Raw genomic sequence first — 26,957 nt, forward strand, 5'->3', positions numbered from 1 at the left:
CTCATTTTACCGACCTCGGAAGGATGGAAGGCTGAGTCAACCTCAGAATATACAGTCCTATTTACAGATGGAAGGCTGAGTCAACCTCAGAATATACAGTCCTATTTACAGATCCATGATGATGATGATGATGATGATGATGATGAAGAAGAAGAAGAGTTGGTTCGTATATGCTGCTTTTCTCTACCCAAAGGAGTCTCAAAGCAGCTTACAATCGCCTTCCCCTTCCTCTCCCCACAGCAGACACCCTCTGAAGTAGGTGAGGCTGAGAGAGCCCTGATATTACTGCTTGGTCAGAACAGCTTTCTCCGTGCTGTGGCAAGCAGCTGGCTGCATGTGGGGGAACGTGGAATCAAACCCAGATCGCCAGATTAGAAATCCGCACTCCTAACCAGTAGGTGCGTATCCTGAACTTTAAGATTTAACTGAAATGCTGTAGGAAATCTTCAGACTTTTTAGAACTGATATACCAAACATCAAGGTGAGCAAAGTGAACTGCATGTCCCACCTAATTTGATACAATCCTTCAGAAACTTGATAATATGTGGTCTCCAATGGTACAATCTGCAGCTGGGATGTACGGTGATTAGATAAGGGCAACAGGTCAGCAGGTTTGTGAATGATTAATAAGAGAAGGCTGCATATGATTAATGATTCCCAGAACCCCAAGGTGCAATAGCTAATGAACCAGCTGACATCTCTGTGCCATCGCTATTATTTTATAGGGCACCATGCTGCCGGAGGTGCCAAATTTGAATTAATATGTAAAATTTACCCCCCTAAAAACTTGTGGTTATTAAACATCCAGTAACTGGTTATTGCAAAAGGAAAGGTCATTAGATTTGGAGTCCTACTGATAATTGCATTATCTTCATCTTGGGTAGCATGGGACTGTGGCAACCAGGTACTGCAAATATCCTCTTGCACCCAGGAGTTATCCTATTCAGTACCCTTCTTCAGGTGATTTAAATTGGCCTTTATATTCTCTACATTTTTCATGCATCACGCGGCCCGATGTGCAGGCGTGGTCCGCGTGGGCGCGGCCCGATGCCCTGCCGGTCCCCAGCCTCAGGAAGGTTGGGGACCACTGTTATAGAATATTAGCTTTACTTTGAAAAAATAGCTTTGAGCCTTCATAAATTTTTCCTTTTTCAACTCTTTTAAGGAAATGTAGGTTCCACCCTTACATTCTGTCTTGAATTACAACCATATTCCATGAGGGGTTTTAACATTAATATAGGAACATCCTTGCGAATCAGCAATTAGGTATTGTGGTTATCAGAAGAGCAATGCACATAAAATCTGTTCTCAGTTCGGGGGGCAACAGATGCCAAGGAAAGGTCTAGGGTAAATGAGGTGGCGTGAAGTTTAGTGAGTTATGACTTGTTGAGGGCATATTCAGATGAAGTTTGGGAACTGACAACATTTCATTTACACATTCCACATTCCCAGTGTGGAGCTGGAAACTTCCCCCCCCCCCCTCCTGGCAACTGTTCTGGAGTACTCATACATAAATCCCTCTTGTGCAGAGGGGCAGCATGGTGCTGAACAGCCATTGTTCCTGCTGCCCCCCCCCCAACTGCAATGCTGATGGGCTTGGGGGAGGGAGGCAGAGTCGCCAGGGTCACTTCCAGGCTCAAGTAAGGGAAACAGGGAATCGGGTTTGGGAAACAGACTACTTCTTACCTGTCAGTGTGCAGCTACTCCTTTGGGTCTTGTCTCCAGAGATGGGTATATATTTGGGTTCTGAAATGGGAAATGTCACCCACAGAACATGGACTTTGCTCTCCCCTTTGGGTGCTTGGTGCAAAGTGCTTTCCGGGTAGTACTTAGTGCCTGTTCTTTGCTTTACCAGTAACCATGGTTCCTGACTGCTTGTTCAGCTGGGGGCTCTGAGAAGCACTCTATAAGTTGTATATCATGTGATCCAGGCTTTTTTTATTAGATTGGGAAGGCTGTGAGTGGATGCTGGGGAGGGGGGTTGGCTGCTGCAGAGAAGGGAGATGACTGGTCACAACCATATTCAGCATTCTGAGCTATTTTAGGCCTTATGAGTGTGGCCACAGCAGTGGGGGTCATTTGCTTTTTGAGTATAACTGGTGTCTGTGGCACATGCCATGTTTCTTGTTGGCATAGCTTCCTGCCCGTTAGTGGGCTGAAAGGGCCTCAAGAGCCACTTAACTACATCCAACCCCCCAGAACTACCCACAGGCATGCCAGCGCAAGGGCATATGCTTCAGCTGTGATGAAAGGGAACCACTGTAAAGGTCATTTGGCTCCTCGAGCACATTTACTTCCTCCCTTAGGATTATACTGTGTATTATTTTTTGCAAAGCATTTTGGATAATTTCTAAAGTATGTATGCTTGTGTAAATTAACCACCTAAAGGTAAAGGTATCCCCTGTGCAAGCACTGGGTCATGTCTGACCCTTGGGGTGATGCCCTCCAGCATTTTCATGGCAGACTCAATACGGGGTGGTTTGCCATTCCCTTCCCCAGTCATTACCGTTTACCCCCCAGCAAGCTGGGTACTCATTTTACCGACCTCGGAAGGAGGGAAGGCTGAGTCAACCTTGAGCCGACTGCTGGGGTCGAACTCCCAGCCTCATGGGCAGAGCTTTCAGACTGCATGTCTGCTGCCTTACCACTCTGCGCCACAAGAGACTCTTGCAATTAACCACCTAATTCCAGTTAATTGGGTCATTAAGTAAATAAGAACCCTAGATAGAAAAAACATTATTCATATGTGATGGTCTTGGTCAGGTTCTAGAAACGTCTCCCAGAACTTATTCTCAGTCTGACTTTGACTATTACTGTTGTAAGTGCTACAACCAAACTATGGGGTAGAACACAGTTGTTTTTATTTTTCAAATGGGAAAGTGAGTGGGAAGAGTGAGAATGCATTTGATCAGGATTGAAATAAGCATCTGGATAGATCCAAATCCAGCTGCCATTGTTCTTTAAGTTAGTTCCATACTAACTAAAAACAGGAGCTCATGCAATTTATGCTAGAAAGTGGTGTTTAAATTTAAGAGAATCTATTTACATAACTGTACCATGAGTATATAATGAAAGAAAACTAATCTCAGATTCCATTACAGATGGAGAAATTAAACAGCCTCTCTTTGCTTTGTATTTTACAGATAGTCAGGGACTAGACCCAGAAGTATCCAAGGCAAACTCATTTGGATTTGTTGGATGCATGTCTTCTGTCCAGTACAACCACATAGCTCCTCTGAAAGCTGCCTTGCGACACCCCAGTATAGCGCCAGTGACAGTCCTGGGTTCCTTGGTAGAATCCAACTGCAGGTCTTCAGCTGAAGTCGATGTAAATACAGCTACTACAATATACTCTTCATCAGGTATGTCGAGCTACTGTTACTGAAGGCTTGTGTAAGGATCTCAGTTGGATTGCCCTGCTTTCTTATTAGCTAAATGAGCTGCAACAACAGAAGACAAGCATCTCAGAAGATTTGTTCTTCTTTTGTTAATGTAACCCACATGCAGAGATTAAATAAATCAAAGCATGCAACTCAATAAAACTGGCAAATGTTGCTAGTTCAAATTATGCATGTGGCATCAGGGAATCAGTACTAAACAACTTCATACTGCATAGGTGAACTTTTGGGATAATGAATGTGCAAAACTCTTCCATGCAAGCTGGTCCTAATGAATAAGGCCTCAAAGAAATTCAGCTGAACTCCTGATTGATCTGTGCACCTGTGTTGGCATTTTCTAGAAACAAATAAGTTAACAGCTTAGCTTGGATTTGAGCCACGAATAAGCAATCACACCAAATACTTCTGCATAGACAATACAGAAGGGGGGAAAAATAGAAAGGATGCTTGCATAAGCAGGTTTTGGTATTATAGGTAATAGTGCCAAGTGCAAAGTCTGGAGATGCAGGGTCATAACTGCTTGGTCAGATTCTCCAGAATTTTCCCTCAGACACTGAACAGAGATTCACCTGTTCTTAGACTAGATATCAATATTCCATCACGTTGGACAGATTTTTGGTTACATATAATAAACCAGGATAAAGCCCAGCAGAGGATATTGACATTTTAATGCAAAAGGGAGTTGCCATGTAGCCCATGAAATCTGATGATGTGATGGTGACATCAGGAACAAACTCACGCAGAATGGGGAAATTTCCCCACCTTTGACAGAGCATTTCTTCTCAATGACATCCTCATGCTGCCAAAGCTCGTTGGCAGTGGGACAACAACACTGTTTCCGAGGAAAGACTGATGTGGAAAAAGAATGGTGCTACTGCAATAACCAACTGGGATTACAGAGAGGTTTCCTCTGAGGTTAGCTGCACCCTGAAGGGAGGAAATTGCTGCCCTCACTGGTACCCAGATATGGATTGGGGGGAGGGCAGGATGCTGGAGAAGCACAGGAGACTGCCAACTGGTATTGAGGAAGTACAAATAATTTCACCTTTCCCGCTTTTTTAACTGCTGCTTTTAACCTATTTTAACCAGGCATAAGCAATTTATTCCCTGATGTGTAAACAACAGTGCCATTCACTACCTCTGTCTTTAACCTCAATCATGGAAATGTGTACAGTGGCCATGTTGAAACCAGCTGTTCTTTTTGTGTGCATGTTTATTTTGCTCTCTGTTCACCTCTTACCCACTCCAGTTTTAAAGAGTAATGGCATTACTTGCTGATGATGATCCCAGCAGTTCGTTTCTTGCCTGCAATGATTAAACAGCCCTTTGGGAATCTTAAGTGTTTTGCCTGCTAGGAAGGAAAGCACACGATGAAGCTAGGATTACTGTTACTGGGGGCCGCAGGCACAGAAATGGGTGCTGTCAAGAAACATCTTGCAAAACATCTATGAATGGGAATTTTATTCCTTTTGTGGCAAAATGAGTCCTGGAGGTGGATTTGAGTTCTGAAATGGCTGCCCTGGGCCTGCATTTAAAAATGGCTACTAGGGGGTTGGAAAGGCTGTAATTGCCTGTTTCCATAGAGACTCAGGGAAGGGAATGGGTCATATGCCCCAATGAGGATGGAGGAGTCAGGCTCCACCAGGGGGAGGAGCTTGTGGGTATTTAGGCTCCAGACTTCCTGGGAGGGGGCAGTCTCTCCAGGAACTCTGAGGGAGAATGTAGTAGATCTCCTCTCCAGAGAGAAGGCCCTAGTTGCCCTAGGCTGAGGGACAGGGCCTGGCCTGGCCTGAGAGAGAATGTGGGAAGCCTGAGAAGCAGCCACCCAGGAGGCGGGCAGTGAGACTGGCAGGCCGGTGTCCACAGGAGACTCTCCCTCTCTTCAGCAAGGAGTGTAGGGAAAGAGGAGTGTATTTAGGCATCCTTTTAAGTTCATGCCCAGAGCATGTATAAGTGCTGTGGCTTGAGGTCATGTGGTGTGCTGGAGGGAGTGTAAATTTACCAGTATAATTGTTAATAGTTAAATAAACCTGAGTTTTGAACATAACCAAGTTACTGGTGCTCTGGACCACCACTCCCCCACTCGGGTAGTACTAGTGCATTGGGAGAGCCCATGGGAGGAAAACCAGGCATAACCGGGTGGTTTCCAAGTCTCCAGGTGGGGCCTGAAAATTTATGGTTTTGACTATAAAATACCAAGAATTTATCTGAGGGGTCTCAGTGTTCCTTGGGAAGGGGTATTCCAGTCAGTGAGTTGTGGCAGTGATGGACAGGGATAGGCCCCACCCAGGGAAAGGGTGGAGGGCTGGAACACAGGCTTGGCATCTCTTGAGTGGGTGGCTGCTTCTGCCACACTTTTAATGAGATGCATCGGGAAGACTTTTTCCAGTGGACTGTCCCTAATCGCCAACAAAGAAAGTATCCCAGATAAATAAATCTTGCCTCAGCTCACCCAACAATGAATGAAACAGATAAAGCTAACCATCCCTATGACAATCCTCCTCATGTCATAAATAGGTTCATTCTGATTGACGTCTCCTGCTTGGCAACAAATAAGGCAACCGACTTGGTTTTAGTCCATCTGGATTTGTACCATATCACAATTTCACTGTTTTGTCCCAGTGACCTTTTAGCAGAAAGATGCTATTAATTCTCTTCAAAGTAAAAAAAAAAAAAGGATTATGTTCATAGGCCAATTTCAGAAGGTGTTGGTTTGCAGTAGAACAAAGTTCTGAGTCTAGTAGTACCTTAGAGACCAACAAGATTTTGGGGGGGGGACTCAAAATTCATACCCCCACATCCATGTTGGTCTCTAAAGTGTGATTGGACTTGAATCTAGTCACTCCACTGGATGAATGATTTTCCATGTAGGCTGAATTGTGTTATCTCCCCATGCCTTAACAAGGACAGATTTCCAATTCATCAGATCGGTAGCATCCAGTAAATGGGTGACAAAAATGAACATTATGCCCTGTCTCACACATGCTTACAGTGCCATATTAAGAGGAATTTTTCCAGTCTGTCCTCCTGGTTTTCAGTGTGCTCAGACTGGCCAACTTCTCCATAGGCTAGCACTGACAATTTTCCTCACATACGCTTGTAGGTATATTTCTTTCACACAGAGATATACCTCTTTCGCATACATATTTGTCAAGAATTGTTCTTATTGCTTATAGATTAAGACAATTATATTTTAGGTGGGTATATAAGAATAGCACATCCTTGTATTACAGTTCATGGTTGTGCTGTTTCCCAAATATATGACTGTTTTAAAAAGTGCCCATCTTTTTGAAATTTCAACACCTGTCTACTAATTGCAGGCCATTAAGCTCATAATTAACATTAACCATTAAATGCTCCCTCACCTTCCCACTGCCCCTCAGTCAGTTGAAAGCCTTTAAATGACTGTACAAAGGTAATTTTTAACCATTTAATCCCTTTTTATTTGGTTGACAGATGAGGCAACAAAAGTAACCATGTTTGCCATAAAAAGTTCCTCCCTGTAGCTTAATATTTTTTCCTGTTCAGCATTTTTCTGGAGATGATACCATATTTTGTAGCCCTGGTGTTTCAGCTAGAAAATTTACTCCCTCCTCAGTGCAAATTGAACCTTTCGGTCTATATTTTTGCAGAGTTTTAATTCTCTGCATCAGTTTTTTTTGTTTATACTTATGCATTAAATATAAATCTCTCTATTTTTTTGTTCCCACCATTGTACTGAGTAACAACAGGGTAAATGAGCACAGAAGTGACCAATATGGCTTTCCAGTCTTTGGAATTTCTTTTCTCACCAAGCTACAATTGTAATATAGAGCCATTCCCCATTTTCAACAAAATTTGCTATTAAATTAATATAGAAACTAGGTTTTCAGATACTAGAAGAATATATGTGGAGCTTCTGTACAGATATTACATAAAAAACATTTGAATTCTAGAAGGCTAGAAAATAAATTAGGAGAAAACTTTACATTTTTATTATCCAGTACAAGGACAAAGATGTTACTCTCAATACTGCCATTCTGCCATTATTACACTGAAATAATTTGTGGTATTTGAGCAGGTCCTGAAATATCAGGGGTACTCAATCCTCTAAGATAACCCTTGTTTTTGTACTGTGATCTCAGGGGTTATATCTATTTAAAAACTGAGGACTTGAGTCTGATGTAAGTGCGTTGTTTTCTTTGACTTCAGAGTTTAAGAGGTCCTGCTGGGGAAGTTGCTGCTGTCACTTGCCATCTGTTTCTCTGCAGCAAACACCTCTGTGCTCTTCCCTGATCGGATTTTTAATTCAGCAGATCATAATTTTAAGGAATGTTGACCTGAATTTTGAAGCACACACACAAACATGTGACTTGCTTTCAAATCTCAAAACAACAGTCGTATAAAATAGAACTAGTATAACAGAACTTGGGGCATGGAGGCTTCATCTGACATTATCTTGATTAGTGTTTTTTAAAATTACTTTTTTTTTGGAGCATAAACATGCCCCTTTGTTTCTTTACCACTAATTCACCAAAAGATAATATTTTTCCTCCCCATATTCCATTACTCTTGCTAAAATTAATATTTGTCCCCCAGACTCTTCAAAATCCTGACAGCTTCTTTTGGCATGAGAATGATACAATCCGCACATGTACTCCAATCTTCTACATTTTGAATTGAATTTAAACTTTAAATTGGGGTTGCTGTTTTGCCCAGGTAGGGCATTTGGGGAATATCTGACTTGCTAGAGTTGTCATTATTCTTATTTTATATCTCTTTCACCTTGAAATCCAGGCTAAAATCTTAACAGTATGGGGACAGTGCAGCTGTTTTGCTCATCCATATAAATGAATGTGCACAAACACTAAGATATAATGTAGAATACCATCTCCCATTTTAAATATTTAGTTTGTGAGGTGGGTAAGTATTACTGAACTTTGTGGGGTTTACCCACAAGAAACTTCCATGTCAGTTCAGGGATATAGCAGAAGATGTATGGGAGCGTTGTACTGGGAATGGTAATAAATTTGATAAAGGAATATTTTGACAAGCACAAAGTATGTATCTGGTAAAAGGGAAAAATCTAATATTTTATAATTAATAGAATATATGAACCAAATGTCAATCTTGCAGGTACAAAACTGATTCTATCTTACTTAAAACAAGATCAACTCTGTTCTAAGACTAAACAAATTTGGAGAATGTGAAATTGAAAAGCCATCCCTGATGAACATGAATATGTAGCTGGACCAACAAGGATATTGACATTTTATCATATTTTGTATTTCAGTCTTATTATATTCACTATTTCCATGTAATTCATTCTAGCAATGTAGTAAAATCAACTCTGAATGTAAATCCACAAGCTATGAATTTCAAAGGCATGCATGTAGAACAGCTAGTTCATTCTCCGTCTCTTCACAAAATGCTTGAATGGTGAACTTGGGAAAACTATATATTAACAACATCTTCTACCTCCAGATTCCCAATAACCTAAGTGAGAAGCACACATTGCCTTCCAGGAAAAATTCCCAAGCACTAGGTTTGAATATGTTAATTTGAAATGAATTTCATTAACCCTTTCTGCCTGTTGGAGATAACTGGTGCACATGGAGATCTCATGCCTGCTGCTGCTTCTACAAAGCTGCCCCACCATTTAAGTGAATAGCATCACTCTGAGAGTTCCATGAAAGCCCTGAATTAGAGCAAAATAACATATTAGGTTTAGGAACCCAAAAACGGTGAGTTCTTCTGTCTTCCTTGCTTGAAACTTTTTGCCCTGCATGGAGAGCATTTGACTTTGAAGTCTGAATTGACAATCACTAGGTAGCAAACAATCTGATCCCACATCAAATCTCTGTTTCTTACCTCCCATTCCACAGATTCTGGAACAGCTGTGAATGTTCCCAGTTTCATCAGCATCTCAGTTTACATTCTACAGTACAATCATGTTAAAGATTTGCAAGAGATTAGTGTTTTTGTCACACACACAAAAAAAATCAGATCATCATATTCTTCACTAAACCTACCTTTGAATTTTTGAATTTTATGATTAAATACAGCATGAATACAAACTATGTAGTGTAAAACTTTAAAAAAATAATATTGAAATTCCTGATCTTCTGACTGATGAAGCAGAGGGGAGGAATCACTACAGAAGGTAGTGTTAATCTGCTTTTATATGTAATTTCCGGGGCCTAATGGCTATTGAACAAAATTTAACTGTCAGCTTACATACAGTGCTAGTCCCTTCCCATAAAAGGAACTTGATTTTCCCTGGTCAATAATGCAAGATGTCTCCTTGAACAAAGGTGATATAATTTTAGAATCTAGCAATGCATAAAACGGACATCTGAAGAGGACATGCTCCAGTGATTTCAACTTCCCCTGCCTACATGGGCAGAACCTCTTAATTTTTGGAATTTTTCTGAAGCACCCCTTGCTAGTGTGAAATCCCTCCTTTAGTTATTAGTTTCCAAACAAAACATATTCTGGAGGGGTTTGAATAAAACTAGAACCAGGGGTGTAAGAAAGTTTGGAGAACTTGAGAGGTGCAACTGATGCTCTGTGTCCTCTAACTGTTGCTTGACAGTAGATCTTGCTTGGACTATGCTAGGATGAAGGGGAAAAGCCAAGGCTTGCCATTTTTTTCTCTGTTGCACGTAATCATTTTTATTTAAAATTATCACAGAGGACTAGAGGCAATAACCCATCAGTAACCCAGTGCACTTTTAGCCAAAGATAAATTGATGCAAGGGCAACTCTGGCCTTTATCAAACCAGTTTCTAATCTGTTCCATGAACTGGAAATACATTTTGGTGTCTAGAGGACCATTCTGAGAAACTTCAATTGGACCTGTTCTAATGGCTGAAAACACGAAGCGAGCGAGTCCAACAAAGTCCCACAGAGTATCTGTGAGATCATCTTAACATGGAAAAGCTTAAGCACAGCTGGAACAAAATAGGCTCCCCCAGCGTGATAGAACTTCACTATGCTCTGGGCAGATCTTTCTCCCAAGTATGAATTTTTTCTGCAATGCTCCAGAATGGAGATGGAGGATTGAAAGGTTACCCCAAGAAATATGAAAGACTCCACCTGTTCCAATTTTTTCCCAGCTATGAACCAGTCCCTACTTGTTTGGACATAGGCCAAAGAAGGCCTTTGTTTTTTTCAGTGATAATTGTTAGGGCTTCATCCCTACAATAATCTGCCAGCCTTGCCAGAGCTCTTTTTAGGCCTACTGGAGTTCCTGACAATAGCACTATGTCACCTACATAAAGTTGGAATACTCATAAGCGCTAGTTTAGGGGAGTGACAATCAACAGGATCAAGAAGAAGAAGGAGGAGGAGGAGGAGGAGGAGGAGGAGAAGGAGGAGGAGAAGAAGAAGAAGAGTTGGTTCTTATATGCAACTTTTCTCTACCCGAAGGAGGCTCGAAGCGGCTTAGAGTCGCCTTCCCTTTCCTCCCCCCACAACAGACACCCTGTGAGGTGGGCGAGGCTGATATCACTGCTTGGTCAGAACAGTTTTATCAGTGCGGTGGCGAGCCCAAGGTCACACAGATGGCTGCATGTGGGGGAGTGCAGAATCAAACATGGCATGCCAGATTAGAAGACCTAACCACTACACCAAACTGGCTCTTTATTAGACCATTAATATAATAAAGAGCATTGGGCCAGCAGACAGCTCTGTCTAACACGTTTATTTGTTTCAATTGGCTCAGTAAGATGTCAATTTCTGCTGTACCTAACTCTGAAGCTGCTGTACCTAACTCTGCCTATGAAGGGTGCACATCAAATTAAGGAGCTTCTTATCAATAGATGATACTTCTAACTTGGACCATAATCAAACCCTCGAGATGGAGTCAAATGCAGCCTTGAAGTGCTGTGTATAATGAAGCTATTTACTTTAAGCCATATTTTTCCATAGGGTGTTAGTGAACTAAACAATGCTCAGGCATGCCATTTCCCTCCCTGAAGCCTGCCTGAAACTGTGATATTATTTTCTCCTGGTCAAGCCAGGAGATAAACTTACCAAGCGAAAGTCTAGCTTATAGTTTTCTAATTATACTTAAAAGGCTTATTGGCCTAAAGTTAGCAGGATCATCTTTTCTTCATGTCTTAAAAAAGGGGACTACAACTACAGTACCCCAGCCTTTAGGAATATGACCAGTGGAATCAATGAATGTAAACAATGAAGCTAAGTAAGTTCTCATGCTTTAAAAAATTCAGCTATGATACCATCCTCCCCTGGGGCCTTCCCTCTTTTCAGTCACCTAATATGGAAACTGATCTCTTTTGGGGAGACCAGGGGGCAATACAGGAAGCTCAGAATCATCTATGATCTGTGGGGGCTGAGAATGGAAATCCTCATACCCATATATTGGCTGGAATGATGGCATCTAAAGGTGAAGGATCACTCTATGTTCGATTTGAGTTCAGCTGCCAAAAGATAGCTGAGTTTCTCTCTCTGACTGCCTGAATCAAAGTTCCCCACAGTTCTCTTGAGAATACCTCCTTCTGACTAGCCTATTTCTTACACCCTTTTTTATAACACAGTAAATTATTGCGAGTTTCATCTCTAAGGTAGGTTGGAGCATTTTGTATTTACAAAAAGCCTCGGCAAGGGATGTTTTTGCTGCTAAACAGGTGCTGTCAAACCAGGGTTTAGAATGTTTGCTAGTGCTTGTATCTTTTGCCACATTTCCATAAGGGTGGAACAAAATAGTTCCTAAGTTGGAGACCAGATCTTCATAATAGTGAAAGGGGATCAAAGTTGTCAGTGGGACTGAAGAATGCTAAACAAAGGGACTGTAACTCCTATCTAAAAATTCCTTTACACTAGCCTTGAGACTCAGGGACCACCTTAGTCTACTAAACCAGGGGTAGCCAACCTGTGGTCCTCCAGATGTTCATGGACTATAATTCCCATGAGACCCTGCCAACAAACGCTGGCAGGGGCTCATGGGAATTGTAGTTCATGGACATCTGTAGGACAACAGGTTCACTACTCCTGTACTAAACCACCTGAATTCATTACATTGCAGGTCAATTTACAGTAAAACGACCTGCTATTCAGCCATCAATATCCAATTACACATTGGTACAAAAGAAAGAAAAATGTATTACAGTGACATTTCCCTTTATATAAACTATCAACTGTGTTAGCTTGGCTATGGGTTCTAATCCACTTGGATAAATTCATATTGTCATCCATATGTATTTTGATGATATATATATATTTTTAAAGACCCTGGAAGATAACTCCAGAAGGGCAGATCATGAGTAAGGATTCCATTAGCTATTTCCATTTATCCAGTTCTCTGATTCCAAGAAAGCATTTTGACATTTGTTTGCAGGAGGAAAAAATGCTTCCAAGGACACAAGTAGGAGATAATCTGTTGTGTTCTTAATGAATTGCAGATCCATTCGGGAAGACAGATGAGAGGGAGCCACTTACAAATGCTGTCAAGAGTGATTCAGCTGTCATTGGAGGTAATCTGTCTCATGCATGCACATGCACGCATACACAACTGAGCAGACAAAAATTTCTCTAATATATGGGTGGTGGTTTATAGATTTCTTGTCCTGTTGCCCATATCTTGTGTGCCTGTTTGTTCCTACTACATGATCTCTTCAATATTTAAGCTAACCCTTTCAGTAGTTTTCATCAGTCCTCAGTTCCCATCACATCATCATCTACAATTCTGTATATTCACACTTGCAAATTTGAGACTATGCACAGTGCTAGGCTATTGCTTTATGGGAGGAAAAAGAGAACTTAGTCTGATACACTGATGGGTGCTTAGGACCATTAAAGGAAGTTCACTAGAAACATTTGTTTAGTGTGTGAGTGAAAACTACAAAATTTGTTGTTCCATTTTTTAAGGAAAGAACTGAAAATGAGTACGGTTTATAAATCCATGGTCTACCTACTATTAGAATACTGTTTCAGTCTTTTGTCACGTAAGAATGAATCTAGAAAGATTTATTCAAGGCATGGGCTTTCGAGTGCAAGCACTCTTCGTCAGACTGTGATCTTCTTACATGACAGGGAATATATAGCAAAAATCAATTCTGTTACATCAGTAGACTGTGTCACAACCAAATACAGCCAATCAATCCCCTAGAATTCAGTGTACTTTACAAAGAGAAACCAAAATGCTGCTATTAGCGATCAAAGGCTGTCACCTCCCCATATATTGCTTGCTCCATACAACTGTGAGACATTCCTCCCAGGGAATTGCTGGTGACTATCCCGAGGCCATAGTCTCTGGGGAATGGTAGAGGACAGGAAGGCCTGGAGGATCATTGTCCATGGGGTCGCAATGGGTCAGACACGACTTCACAACTAACAACAACAAATCCCAAGGCCAGGTAGTCAGTACCTTATGTAACTTGTGTATCCACATTCCTCACAATTTATTTTAATTGGGATTATGTGACTGTTATTGCAAAACTCAATACTATGAGATACCAGGACTCAATAGGGACAAAGGCTTTTTATCTCACTATTCATGCTAACCTTGTTCAACTTGTGTATCCATATTCCTCACTAGGTATTTTATTTGTGATAATATGACTGTAAGATATGGCATTGTAATGGAATTTTGAGTTTGACTCCCTGGCCTTGGGAAGTGACCAGCAATTCCCTGGGAGGAATGTCTCACAGTTGTATGGAGCAAGCAACATATGGGGAGGTGATAGCCTTTGATCTATAATAGCAGCATTTTGGTTTCTCTTTGTAAAGTACTCTGAATTCTAGGGGATTGATTGGCTGTTTTGACAAAGGATTATCATTGGCTGTATTTGGTTGTGACACAGTCTACTGATGTAACAGAATTGATTTTTACTATATATTCCCTGTCGTAAGAAGATCACAGTCTGACGAAGAGTGCTTGCACTCGAAAGCTCACGCTTTGAATAAATCTTTGTTGGTCTTAAAGGTGCTCCTGGACTCTGATTTTATTGTGCTACTTCAGACCAACACGGCTACTCATTTGAATCTAAGAATAAAACTAGCCATTTGAGAAAAGTATCATGAATTCATTGATTTTGACTCAACCCACCCCAACCTCAAAGCACTATTAGGAAGAAAGTCATCAAACCTTATGACCCATTAGTCTTCCTAATTAAGAAACATGATTTAGAATACCTAAGAAAGAGTAATGAAATCAGCACCATATCTATTCAGTTTGACCCTCCCAGCCCAATGGATTAAGCACCCATTTGTAACTGGAAGAAGCTACTTAGAGTGAGACTGAACATGAATGACTTAAATCCCCAGATTCTTTGTAGCTGTAAGCCAAAACTTCTTGGCATTTTCAGTCGCTATCTTTGTGAGCCCAAATACATTTAAAACAGTGTTCAGTCATCCTGACAGAAACATAATTATTAGAGGCATCTTTTAGGTCTCTTCATTCTAGCAGTAGACATAGTGACATAGCAGTAATATAGCAGTAATATCCTGCACACTCACTCCGGCCAGAAACTGTACCAATATTGAGCAGGATGCACCCAAAAACACTTAGCTAACTCTCTAATGAAACTGTCCAGGAAGACCAGGCATGGCCAGTTTTGACTATTGTAAGCTTTCTGTGATTATAGCAGCCTTTGGATTTCATAGCAGTTCCAAAGTCTCCTGAGTAGGTAAACTGCTCCTGAGTAGGCAAACCACAGCCCCTCCATCCTTCCCTTTGTATTCTTATTGTGATTTTTCCCCCTTTCCCCTAGGTGTTATAGCAGTTGTGATCTTCATCATCTTTTGCATTGTGGCCATTATGAGCAGATTTCTTTACCAGCACAAGCAGACGCACCGGAGCAGCCAGACAAAAGAAAAGGAATACCCAGAGTACCTTGACAGTTCTTTTAAGACTGATGTTGACTTGCAGAACACAGTGACTGAGTGCAAACGAGAATACTTTATCTGATGGACCCTGGAGCACCTTGTTACACTTTAGCTTTTTTTTTTTAGTATGATGATGATGGTGATTGTTTTTTGCCCATCCATTTCCTGGGAATTTCCATGCCCCTTTGGAAAGAAACCCCTTTGCACAGAAGAGATCGGGAGCAACACAGTGCCTCATTCTCTTCGCCAAAACCCACCACAGTTAATGCCTAACCACACAAACAACTGTGTGTCTTACCTAAGTTCTGCATAACAAGCATGGTTGACTGTTCCTTTCTAGATTTTGACAAGCATTGCTTTCTGGATCCATTTACTTCACCATTTCATGTCGGACCTGAGCGATATATACTAGAGGTAAAGTGTACAAGCTAACTATGTAGTATCATACCTATTGCAAAAAGGTAGTGAGAAAGAATAAGAGCAAATTATCTCATTTTGTTTCTTGTGTCTTTAAAAGGAGTCAGATTCTCCACATTTTGGTAACCAGCATAATACTTATGTTTCATGTTGATGGCACTGTGCTGATTTTGAGAGTTGAGGAAATAGAATGACACCCTATCTTATTCAATAATACCTTTCTATTACAACACACATCTAGTAAGGGTGGCAGTTTGGAACCATTATCGTATAGTGAAGCTATATATCACCCATCATGAAGCAAGGAAACCAGCACACGGAGTTGACTGGATTTTAGATGTCAGGGTACTCTCTAGTCCCAACTTGAAGAGAGAAAAATGACAACAATGCTTATGATTGACAGCTTCACATATTTGGGAGCAAGACTTCCAAAATTAATGCAATCAAGCTTCAAATCAATCAATCAATCTTAGAACATAAAATGTACAAATCACGTTCCAGTATGACATATATAAGGGAACTCCAAACATCTCAAAATTATATGGAGGACAACATGGCTTTCCTGATCATGACATTATGACCCCCCCCCACACACACACACACACACAGCATTTTACTTACAGCATGAAACTTTAGGGGCCATACAAAGTCCTTTCCATTCATCTCTAAGAATGCCAGGTAGGACTCATGACTAATTTAAGCTGACTACTGAATTAAGGTTGATACATTTTTTCCCTAGTCTTTCAAACAAATGAGGAAGAAATTTATTTCCCCTATTCTACAAAGAAGCCAGTTTTTGTTTGAATACTCAAAGAACAGGTGGTAGTTCTGTGTAGCGTGGGTACCTGCCACAAGGAATGCATGTTGCTGGAGATCAGCCTTTTAACCTAATCATGACACTACAAGATTAATAGCACAGTCGTTTGAAGTGTTGAAAGCAATGGGCTTAGACTGGAGTTACTCTGCATAGATTTCATGGAGCGAGTGCTGCACTATTTGCCTCCAGTTATGGCTTATCTATGTAGAATTTCATGCTGGCACCTGACTGTGCTTTCTTCCTGCTCTAGCAAAAGCTGTCAGGTAGGCAGCTATTTTGGTAGGAATTCCCTTCCCTATTAAAGAGGGGCAATTCACACCTTGCTCTAAGATTGAATAAACTCACTTTCTATTCTAACTAAAGGCTATTGAAGAGGCTATGACTATAAGATTACATTCAATGCCATTTATGTGACTAGGTACAGAATTTGATGCCATGATTCTTTGGTCTCATCCTAAAGTGTTGGAAAGTGTGATTTACCTGAAATACCCATATATAGCCCAAGAAGATCTGTTGTACTCCCCATTATTATCATTCCTTCAAGTGTGAGCTTATATAACTTGGACCAGCTTTTCCTCTCTTCTGGAAAGCTGCATTATTCAGTACTTTACAAAAGAAGAAAAATACATTTTCTGCCCAGCTCTCAGCTGCAGTTGGACACTCAAGGATTGAAAAAGTGCCCATCCTCAATACTGTGGACCATTTCAGTGATGTTGCAAACCATGGCTTTCCATCATTTCTTATAGCAAGTAAGCATCAGTGAATCACCTGAATATTGACTGAGTTTAAACTGTGCAAGAACAGGAATGGGATCTTGGTTACTGATGGTTTAGAGTATTTCACAAACCATTTATACTGTTATTGGCATGACTTACTCTTAAAGATCGCCAGAGACAGATTACTGTGGTCATTTTGCTGTTCACATGCATTGGATAATACAATTTCAATAAACCGTATTTGCCGGCGTATAACGAGTGGGTGTATAAGACGACCCCCCAACATTTCCACTCAAAATATAGAGCTTGTTACATTACATTACAGTATGGGCCACTATGGGCAGCTCTGTCTATCCCAACTGAAGTGCACCCGGCATATAGGACGACCCCCCCACTTGGAGGCATGTTTTTCAGGGGGGAAAAGTAGTCTTATACGCCAGCAAATACTGTACTTTTGTAGCTGGATTTGCCTGTGTGGAACAGGAAAATCTACTTCTAAAGTGCCTTGATAGTGCATTATCTAATGCGTGATCTTCTGTAATTTATGCCCCTCTCCTCCCTCCTTCCATCTTTTGAGTTAAGCATCCCAGAGTATTAGAAGGAAAATATCTATCCTCCATGATTGGAGATTCATTGTGTACACCCTAAGTGAGGGATGAATGAAACTTTCACTGGCCCATTGCAGATGACAATGTTTTTAGTAGATTACTGGCATTTTCTAAGATGAAGGGATGAAACAGGACTCATGGATATGTCTTTCAAGGATGCCGAAGTCAACCTGGCCTTTACTGTGCAGTCCTTTCTAGTCCCTGGCAATCATTAAGCATTATCCTTTGTTCTAGCCTAGTATTAGACTATTGCAAAGTTCCTTAACATGAGCAGAGTCGTTCTGATGGTACTTGGCAACTCTATTTCAGCATCTATAAATGGTCACCAGCCCAAGAAAGTTTTGAACCAACCACTTTCTTCACAATACATTTTTTTCTGCATTTAATTCTGAGCAATAGGGCCGGGGGAGAGACACAAACAAACTCGGATCTTAGCGAGTCTTTTTTTTCTGACTAAGGACACGTGATTTTTCCTCATTATTTTGACTGTACTTTGGCCGAGTCATCTTCTTTTATATGATTTCACTTACAGGAAGCCATTCAGTCGTAACGTGTTTAATTGCATTCTATAAAGGGGGAGAGAGGGAAGATGGAATTCACATTTTTATTCCAATAAGTTTTGCACACAATAAATTATTGTCCTGTATTCCCCCTTACTCAACACAGCTATTATAAATCACCCCTTTGCTCTGCTATGTATTCTTTCTTTCTGCCCTCCTTCCCTGCTATAAAAGTCAGGCTAAAGTGTAACAAAGCTAATCCCAAACACTCACTAATGAGATAAAGAGAGAGAACCTGGTCAATAAAGCTGAACAGAATCCTTTCATTATTTAAATCACTAAGAAGCCTAAACCACTTTCTGATGGGAGGGTGGACAAGCATCAGATTTTATTAAGCTTTATCAATTAGGAACATAGGTGTCTTATAAATAATAAAAGAAAACCATATATATTCTCATTCTCTCATATATAGTTTTACAGATACTGTGTAGGAGAATACAACAGGGTCTATATTAAGATCATGGAACCAAGAGGGTGGTTTGGTCCAGTTTTTTTCTGCTGACAAAAAAAAGAAAGAAAGAATGTTCTTTCTTTGACCACCATAAAAGGTTATGCTTCATAAGACTTGCCATGTGAAACAAAGGCTATAGTAAGGAAAAGTGGAAAAGCTGATTGGATCTCCCCTCCCTCCAAGGTTTTTGTCCCACAGTTGTTCTAGAGATTTGTTCTACACTTCTGCTTTTCTTAAACAGATTCCAAGACTGTTGCCAAAAAAAAAAAAAAGTGTGAATTTAGGATCCACTCGCAGAAGAGTCCTTTCCTTTCATGGAGAAGGTGGTATTATAAACAGGTATCCCACCCCATCACTTACATATTCATTTCACTATTGTGTCACTGTATATCATGGGAAACAATGGCTCTATCGTAAGGCTTCCAGTTCTGTTTTAGAAAAGAGAAATAACATCCAATTCCAGCAGGCTTTCTGCACCATGGCACCACTTCTGGCGCATTTCAAAGCTTGAAAGTTCCAGGGGTTTCTCAATGGTAAAAAAGGTGAGAAAGTCTGTGCTAGAGGATCAGTCCTGCTTTCCATTCCCCTGCAGTTCTCAACCTAAGATGCTGCCCTGGCAATGTTTTCTCCCCTCCATCATCCTCACAATTCAATTCTGATTATACAGCCAAATCCTGAGGCACTGGTCCAGCTCTCTTTACACGCTGCTAGCCATGCCCAGTATTTATGCCCTGCCTTTCACTGCAACACTCACCTTACCCCATTTTCCTCACCCCCATTTGGTCCTGGTAACAGCTATCTGAAGTGGATCAAGCTGAGAGTGTGTGGCAGGCCCAAGGTCACCCAGAATAGGGGTTCAAGCCTGGGTTTCCTGGATACTGCTTAGAAATTCTGTGTTTCAGTCACAGAATTTAAAGTTTCTCATTACTGAGTTTGGGAAATTACTGAGTTTAGGAGACTGAAGTTTCTCATTACTGAGTTTGGGAGATGGTTACCCTTCCTAACCCCTTACAAATTACAATACAACCCCTTACAATATTAGCAACAGAAGCTTTGAAATTACCAGGGAACCAGAACAAATGAGCAACTCAGCTTGTTAATTCTATCTTTAGATTTCTTGGCTGCCCTTTGAACCGGTTTTCCTTTGTAAAATCTGAAAATCAGAGCAACTCCCTGATTATACAGAAAGTGTGATTTAGACTCTCAGATTTAGACAGATGGTAAAATGTGACTGGATTTACCATGCTGCTGCTAATTTGCTCATGTCTAAAAGGTGTATTTTGTGTTGTTAATGACAGGAAGAGCAGTCCAATACACCACTCAGTTAAACTGAATGACTAGAATTTAAGCTTAATTAGCCCAATTATAAGCAATTGAATAAACTCAGTATAAACCTTCATGCCCCTAGTTTCACTTAGCTGGGTTATGGATTGAGTTGTCCATTTCATTAGAGGATATTATATTTCTTGTTTGCTAGCTTGTACATATAATTTCAACTATCCCTCACAATAGGTTATGAATAATATAGGTAGATGTGAGTCATTAGCATGAGCTCATGTAATTGATCACTAGAGTCACTCAGAATGGGGGAAAGTCTCATATCCCTGGGAACAATTTGAAATTCTACTGCAGACCCTCCAAGCTGTAGTCCCTTGAAATCGAGACCATGTTTGTATCCATCTGTGGATTTATCCCATGTATACTTTGGTATCCTCTAGAAGCAGAATTTGTCTTATTTTCATAACACCTCTGATTTTTTTTTAATGCACCATTAAAATAAGTAGAGCAGAATTATTTAACAAAGTTTTGCTACTGAATCAAGTCAGATGGACACTTTATAAAGTGATCCTAATGCCAAGTTACTCCTATAAAAGTCTATTGAAATCAGTGTGTTTAGGCTGGAGTTACTCCAGAGGACTACACTGTCAGGCTACAGTTTACTACTGCAGACAGCTCATCAATCCTCAGTTCCCATTCTGTAATCCCATAAAGATAATACAGAGCTTCTTACCAGGAGCCAGAAGTAAGACAGAAAGACCTCAGGTAATAGTGTTGTTCTGAGATCCATTACATCAGCTGAAAGCTCAGTTATATGCTTCCACATCCAGGGTAACTTCTGAGTGCATCACCCTTGTCATACATGGCTAGAGCAGGGCTGGGCTCCATTTAAATTGCTATGCCCCACTGGCATACATTTCTGTGAAAAGACACTTAGAATATATTTTTTAATATAAATGAACTGGAAATTATGGTGTCCAAAAACTCTCTGTTATACTAGGACTGTGCAAATAGTGCTGTCTGCTGCATCTCAAAAATAATATTGTAGAGCTGAAAAAAGTACAGAAGAAGGTTACCAAGATGATTACAGGGGTGGGCACCTTTCCTAAATGGAAAGGATGGATAGTTTGGGACAGTTTAGTCTAGAAAATAGAAGAAAATGTGGAGAACTTTTTCTCCCTCTCTGATAATACTAAAACTTTGAGGCATCCAACAAAGTTGTTGGGAAACAGGTTCAGGATAGACAAAAGGAAATATTTCTTTACTGAACAACTGCATTCACTCAAATGGGAGTTGGTCTGAAGTAGCACCTTTAAGACCAACAAATCTTTGTTGGTCTTAAAGGTGCTTCTTGTTGTTAGGTGCAAAGTTGTGATCCTCCAGACCTTCCTGTCCTCTACCATTACTCGAAGTCCATTTAAGTTTGCACCAACTGCTTCAGTGACTCCATCCAGCCACCTCATTCTCTGTCCCCTTTTCTTTTGCCCTCAATAGCTCCCAGCATTAGGCTCTTCTCCAGGGAGTCCTTCCTTCTCATGAGGTGGCCAAAGTATTTGAGTTTCACCTTCAGGATCTGGCCTTCTAAGGAGCAGTCAGGACTGATCTCCTCTAGGACTGACCGGTTTGTTCGCCTTGCAGTCCAAGGGACTCGCAAGAGTCTTCTCCAGCACCAGAGTTCAGAAGCCTCAATTCTTTGACGCTCAGCCTTCCTTATGGTCCAACTTTCACAGCCATACATTGTAACTGGGAAGACCATAGCCTTGACTAGATGCACTTTAGTTGGCAGGGTGATGTCTCTGCTTTTTTGGATGCTGTCTAGATTTGCCATAGCTTTCCTCCCCAGGAGCAAGCTGGAATTTCTTTTCTGCAGTCTCCATCTGCAGTGATCTTGGAGCCCAGGAAAATAAAATCTGTTACTACCTCCATTTCTTCACCATCTATTTGCCAGGTATTGAGAGGGCTGGATGCCATGATCTTCGTTTTCTTGATGTTCAGTTTCAAGCCAACTTTTGTACTCTCCTCCTTCACCTGCATCAAAAGGCTCTTTAGTTCCTCTTCACTTTCTGCCATTAGAGTGGTATCATCTTCCACATATTTCTGGAGCCCTAGCTTGTAGGATTTTGAGTATAACTTTACTAGCATGAGAAATGAGTGCAATGAGTGAATGTTCAATAGTTTGAACATTCTTTGGCATTGCCCTTCTTTGGAATTGTAATGTAAACTGACTTTTTCCAATCCTGTGGCCACTGTTGAGTTTTCCAAATTTGCTGGCATATTGAATGTAGCACTTTTACTAGATCGTCTTTTAAGATTTTGAATAATTCAACTGGAATGTTGTCACCTCCACTAGCTTTATTGTTGCTCAGACTTCCTAAGCCCCATTTGACTTCACATTGCAGGATGTTTGGCTCCAGGTCAGTGACTACTCCCTTGTGGTTATCAGGGATGTTAAGCTTGCTCTTATATAGTTCTTCTGTTCTTAAAGGTGCTACTGGACTCTAATTGTATTCACTGTCAGTGAACACAGTGATCGCCATGAACATGGATGGCTTCAGAAGGGGGTTAGATGGATTAATGGAAGAGAGGTTGATCAATGGCTCCTAGCTATAACTGCAAAATCATCTGCTACATACCTTAGGGTGAAGCTGGAGCTGGTGAGTCTTATAAGACCATTACATTTCTTACTTTTGAAGAATGCATAAGAAGAGCTCATCCTTTCAGGATATCACTAAATTTATTCATTGTGAGTTTTCCACCAAAGCATTCAAAAGAAGAACAATACAGGGGGAGAAACCTCCACACATTAACTAGCAAAACTGCTCTAATTTGCAAATTAGACATTTGTCTTCTGAATTGTTCTGACTCTGCAAAGTGATTAGCAAGGACTGATAAAAGGGTTTGCCTCTGGGCAGTCACACCACATGCTGTCATTTCCAGGGTTACTTTTCTCTCTCTTGGAGACAGGGATGGCTCGTGAAACTGTGTGTCAAGTGGGAATAAAATGAATATGCCTACCTGACACATCTATATTCTTCTTTAAGAAGGCAGTTTTCTCACTGCTCATCTGGTGAGGTTAGTCACATTTCTGCTAATGCCACAGAAGCCAGAATGGTGTAGATAAGAGTGTATTAAAGAGAATCTTGCTAAGTATACCATGGAAATAATGAAGATTTGTGTTGTATTGCAATCTCTGTGATATGATTCACATCATTCCACATATTTTGTCAAGGTGCTGAGTGTGTGTGTGTGCACATACTGTGTCCATTTCAGGATTCAGGGGCCTTCTATTCTCAGTAGGCTACCTTAATTTGGGTCTCTTATGCACCAGTGTTTTTCTTCACTTCAACCATGCATTCGCCTTGTGTGTAATTTTAGTTTCTGCATGCCTACTCACTTTCACTTTTCAGGTGGAGCGGGCTTTCATTTCCTTCTGTGTGGATTTAGCTCCCTTCAGGGCATAGTTTGTTTTCCATTTGTTGTATTTTTGTTTTTGTTTTTTTTAAGTCCTATTGCCCCAGTTTTCCCTCTTTCTTGGCTGCCTGTGACCTTGGCTGCTGCCAGGCATTGCTTCCCATGTATGCACGGGGAAGGGAATGCCCCGGCGTATATGGCTGCTCCTGAAGGCAGCAGCATCGGGGTGGAAAGCTTGGGGTATGGGGGCCCCACTGCACAATGGAGGAGAGCAGCATGCCGCTGTCCCACCAAGGTGGGGTTGGGGGAAGTCCCCGGGCAGCTCTGCAGAGCTGACAGGGGCATGCAGTGTCCTTGTAGGGACTCCGTAGGTAGGGGGGAAGGGCAGGCCGAAAGGCCCAGCTCTGCCAATTATGTACAGTGCTGGCCCGACCCAGCCCCCGCTCGCGTCTACGGCATCCCAGAGAACATGGAAAATTCCACGTTCCTTTGCTGTGGTTTTTCTGGAGTGCTGCTCTGGGCCAGGGCTGGGATGGCGGCAGTGTCATGTATAATTTGGGCTGCCCCGCTGCCGCCATCCCAGGGTTCCTGCTCTGTGCATAATCGGTCAACATGAAGGAAATTCACAAATAAAATGATTCCGCCTGGGAGGCTATGCCCCTACCAGTGACATTTTTCTGCAGTCTCTGCTTATTGGTCAGTTTCAGCAAGGGGTGCCTTTTGAAATTTCAAAGAGAGATTCTTAAAGCTGCTTTCACTTCTGGGTAGTCCCCCCCTTCATTTTATCTAAGCTCCAGGACAGCTTAAGCATTTTTATAGGTCCCCCTTAAGTCTAGTGAGAGTTCAGATTCATTGTTAATGTCAGAACTATAGACAAGCCTTTCATGTGGATTTCCAATTTCCTTCCTTATTCCTATTGACATGTGCATCACACAGTGCAGGGAGTGCTGGGAAATGCTCCCAAGGGAACTCAGTACAGTTGAATTTCTGTTTGTTTGTTTTTTAATTCTAGCAATACATTGCAGGGAAACCTTTATATGTTTACATTTTTTGCTTTTTAAAAAACAGTACAGCCATTTTTAAAACATGAGCTATGATATGGGCAAATATGTATACCCAGAATTAATTCATTCTTCCCCTGATTTTCTTAGACACTAAGTGATAAATTGGGGTACTGCTAGTGGCCCTGGAGTCTTGGGTGTCTTGCAAGTGTGTGAACTTGCCATTCTCTGGAGCCCTTTCTGCATTTATGTCCATCTGGAGTGCATTTATGTATGTAAAAGAGAGAAAAAGATCTCCATGAATTCAAAAACATTCAGGGATACAAAGCACCATGTTTTACTGATAACAAAAGTTCTGATACGACTATTAATATTGTATGTTGAAGATCAGCAAAGACTATAGGCTGCTTAAAATCTAAATGGCATTGCCAATTTGAAGCTAACAATGCAATACTTGGCATTCTTCAAATTCATGGAAATAAATGAGGTTAAAAGAGTATAATTCCGTTAAGGATTGCATTATAAATTAACTAGGATTTTACATTCCTTAGAAAAATAATCAAGGATGATGGGGAGGGAAAGGGGGGTATTTCAGTTTGTACATTAATAGCACAAGAATGTAGGATTCTATGTAATATAGCATTTCATATACAACTTTGTGCAATGTGATGCTCTGGGAAGCTTCCAAGCCACGAATGAAACCATTCCCTTCAGTTTTGTTCCAATATTTACCATTGATAGAGTGCTGAGGATCTCACAAATCTTACATGATTCAATTATCCAAACATTATGAGAAATATATGGGATCCTTTTATGGTAAAGTGGCAGGCCTGTCATCCCAGTAGCTTCAATAGTATCTGGCTCAGGCTATAAACAGCTAATGGGAATCTTGCAATAGATGACTGCTGGAGCTTCTTGTGTCTAAAGTACACCAAACATTAAGTTTTGCTGTGACAGAAAGCAAAGCACTGTATGTCGGTAGCAATGATGTTTGGGGTTTGGCTTTTTTAAAATGTTGTAGTTATAATAATATCCCAGGACCTAATTTGGCATATAGGTTAGATTCCTCAGTTTAGCACCAAGATAAGTTGATGTCATGAAACGTGATACTGTCAATTGTGTCACCAAGATAAATGGAAATCAAGTCAGTTGTGGGGTTGGAGATTGTGACAGTTTTGTAATTCTGGACTAACATCTGTGAATTGTATTTGTGGATTCCTTCCCTCAGTCCCAGCTGCTCACAGGCTAATATTAATAAGAACAAGAATGAAATAATATTTTAAAGAATCTACCATAATTGTTATGATGTATTTGGATTATGAAAGCCATCTGTTTGACTCAGATTTTTTTAGCAGTATTTGTTCCACATAGTCTTTGGCTATTTTAGTAAGTCCTAGTAAGGTCATCACAGTTATTCTTGGATACCTAAATTTAGCTAAAAATGGCTTGTTTGGATCACTTCTTATAGCAGTCCCTAAAATTGTGTGATGCTTATATCTGACACAGATTGGATGGCTGAAAAATCTGCCATATAGATTATATTGTGCTGGAATTTGCTGTACAAATCAAGAACCTTTTGTTTGTCTACATGTCATTTAGTTTTGGTATACAATTAGTTTTGAATTCCTAATATAGTCTACCCACATTTTGAACATATCTAATCTTCTCTGAAACAATTAGTAAATAAGAGTCACTTAGACTATTTATGAAAACATGGCGAACTGGTAGTACCTCTTGTGTCCTTTTCCATGCATATTATCTAACAGACAAGGGCAGTTTAATCCTATTTCAGAGATTTGCAAGGTGTCTTTCCATGGGGATGGATGTCTGACTGCAGGGTTGTATTCTGCATGATATGGGATAGTACAGGAAACAGGAACGGTGAGGCAGTTGCCCTTTCTATTTCCCCTTCCTGTTCAAATGTCCAAAGCTTCTCTAAAAAGCACATTAAACTGATCTAAGGAACATGAAAATAATATTTCAATTACCGCAAAAGAGATGAAACCAAAATGGAAGTCTAACTCACTCTTCTCCCACTGTCTGCTTTTTGATATAGAATCTCCTAGGATGTTGCCTCAGTCCAAGTCAGTTTTGTAGATCATGTATCATGTCTTAATACACAGTATGGGGATTAAAACAACAATGAACAATTAGCCTTAGCTTGTTTTGTTTTCTATGGTTATTGTTGTACAGAAGAGCGACTTAAAGTGTAAATAATGTATATTTAATAAAAATAGACTTTTGTATGATTTTGTGTGGAAGACAAAACGCCTCATGCCGTTATTCTTTTTAAAATATAAACGTACAGTGGGGAGGGGGAGAATACTAATCCTGCAAAGTGGTCTCGCTTCTGTTCTTCTAGGCAATTAATTTCTGTATCAGGACAGTGATGTGGACATGGTGGATGGTAATAACTTGTGAAACTCCCCACAACTCAGATGTATTGACTTGGAACATTGCTAAAAGCGCTG

General features: G+C 40.7%; 1 protein-coding gene across 1 annotated transcript in view; it reads left to right on the plus strand.

Moving 5' to 3' along the window:
• CNTNAP5 (contactin associated protein family member 5) overlaps positions 1-26,754 on the plus strand; it is a 463,918-nt gene extending 437,164 nt beyond the window's left edge. Inside the window, exons 22-24 of the mRNA XM_077320572.1 lie at positions 3,144-3,362; positions 12,803-12,874; positions 15,113-26,754. Coding sequence (XP_077176687.1) covers positions 3,144-3,362; positions 12,803-12,874; positions 15,113-15,309 — 488 coding nt within the window. The 3' untranslated portion in view covers positions 15,310-26,754. The remainder of the gene's footprint in view (positions 1-3,143; positions 3,363-12,802; positions 12,875-15,112) is intronic.
• The last annotated feature ends 203 nt before the right edge of the window (positions 26,755-26,957 follow it).

This window comes from Paroedura picta, chromosome 2 (genome assembly GCF_049243985.1).
Source record: "Paroedura picta isolate Pp20150507F chromosome 2, Ppicta_v3.0, whole genome shotgun sequence".
Classification (NCBI taxonomy): Eukaryota; Metazoa; Chordata; class Lepidosauria; order Squamata; family Gekkonidae; genus Paroedura; species Paroedura picta.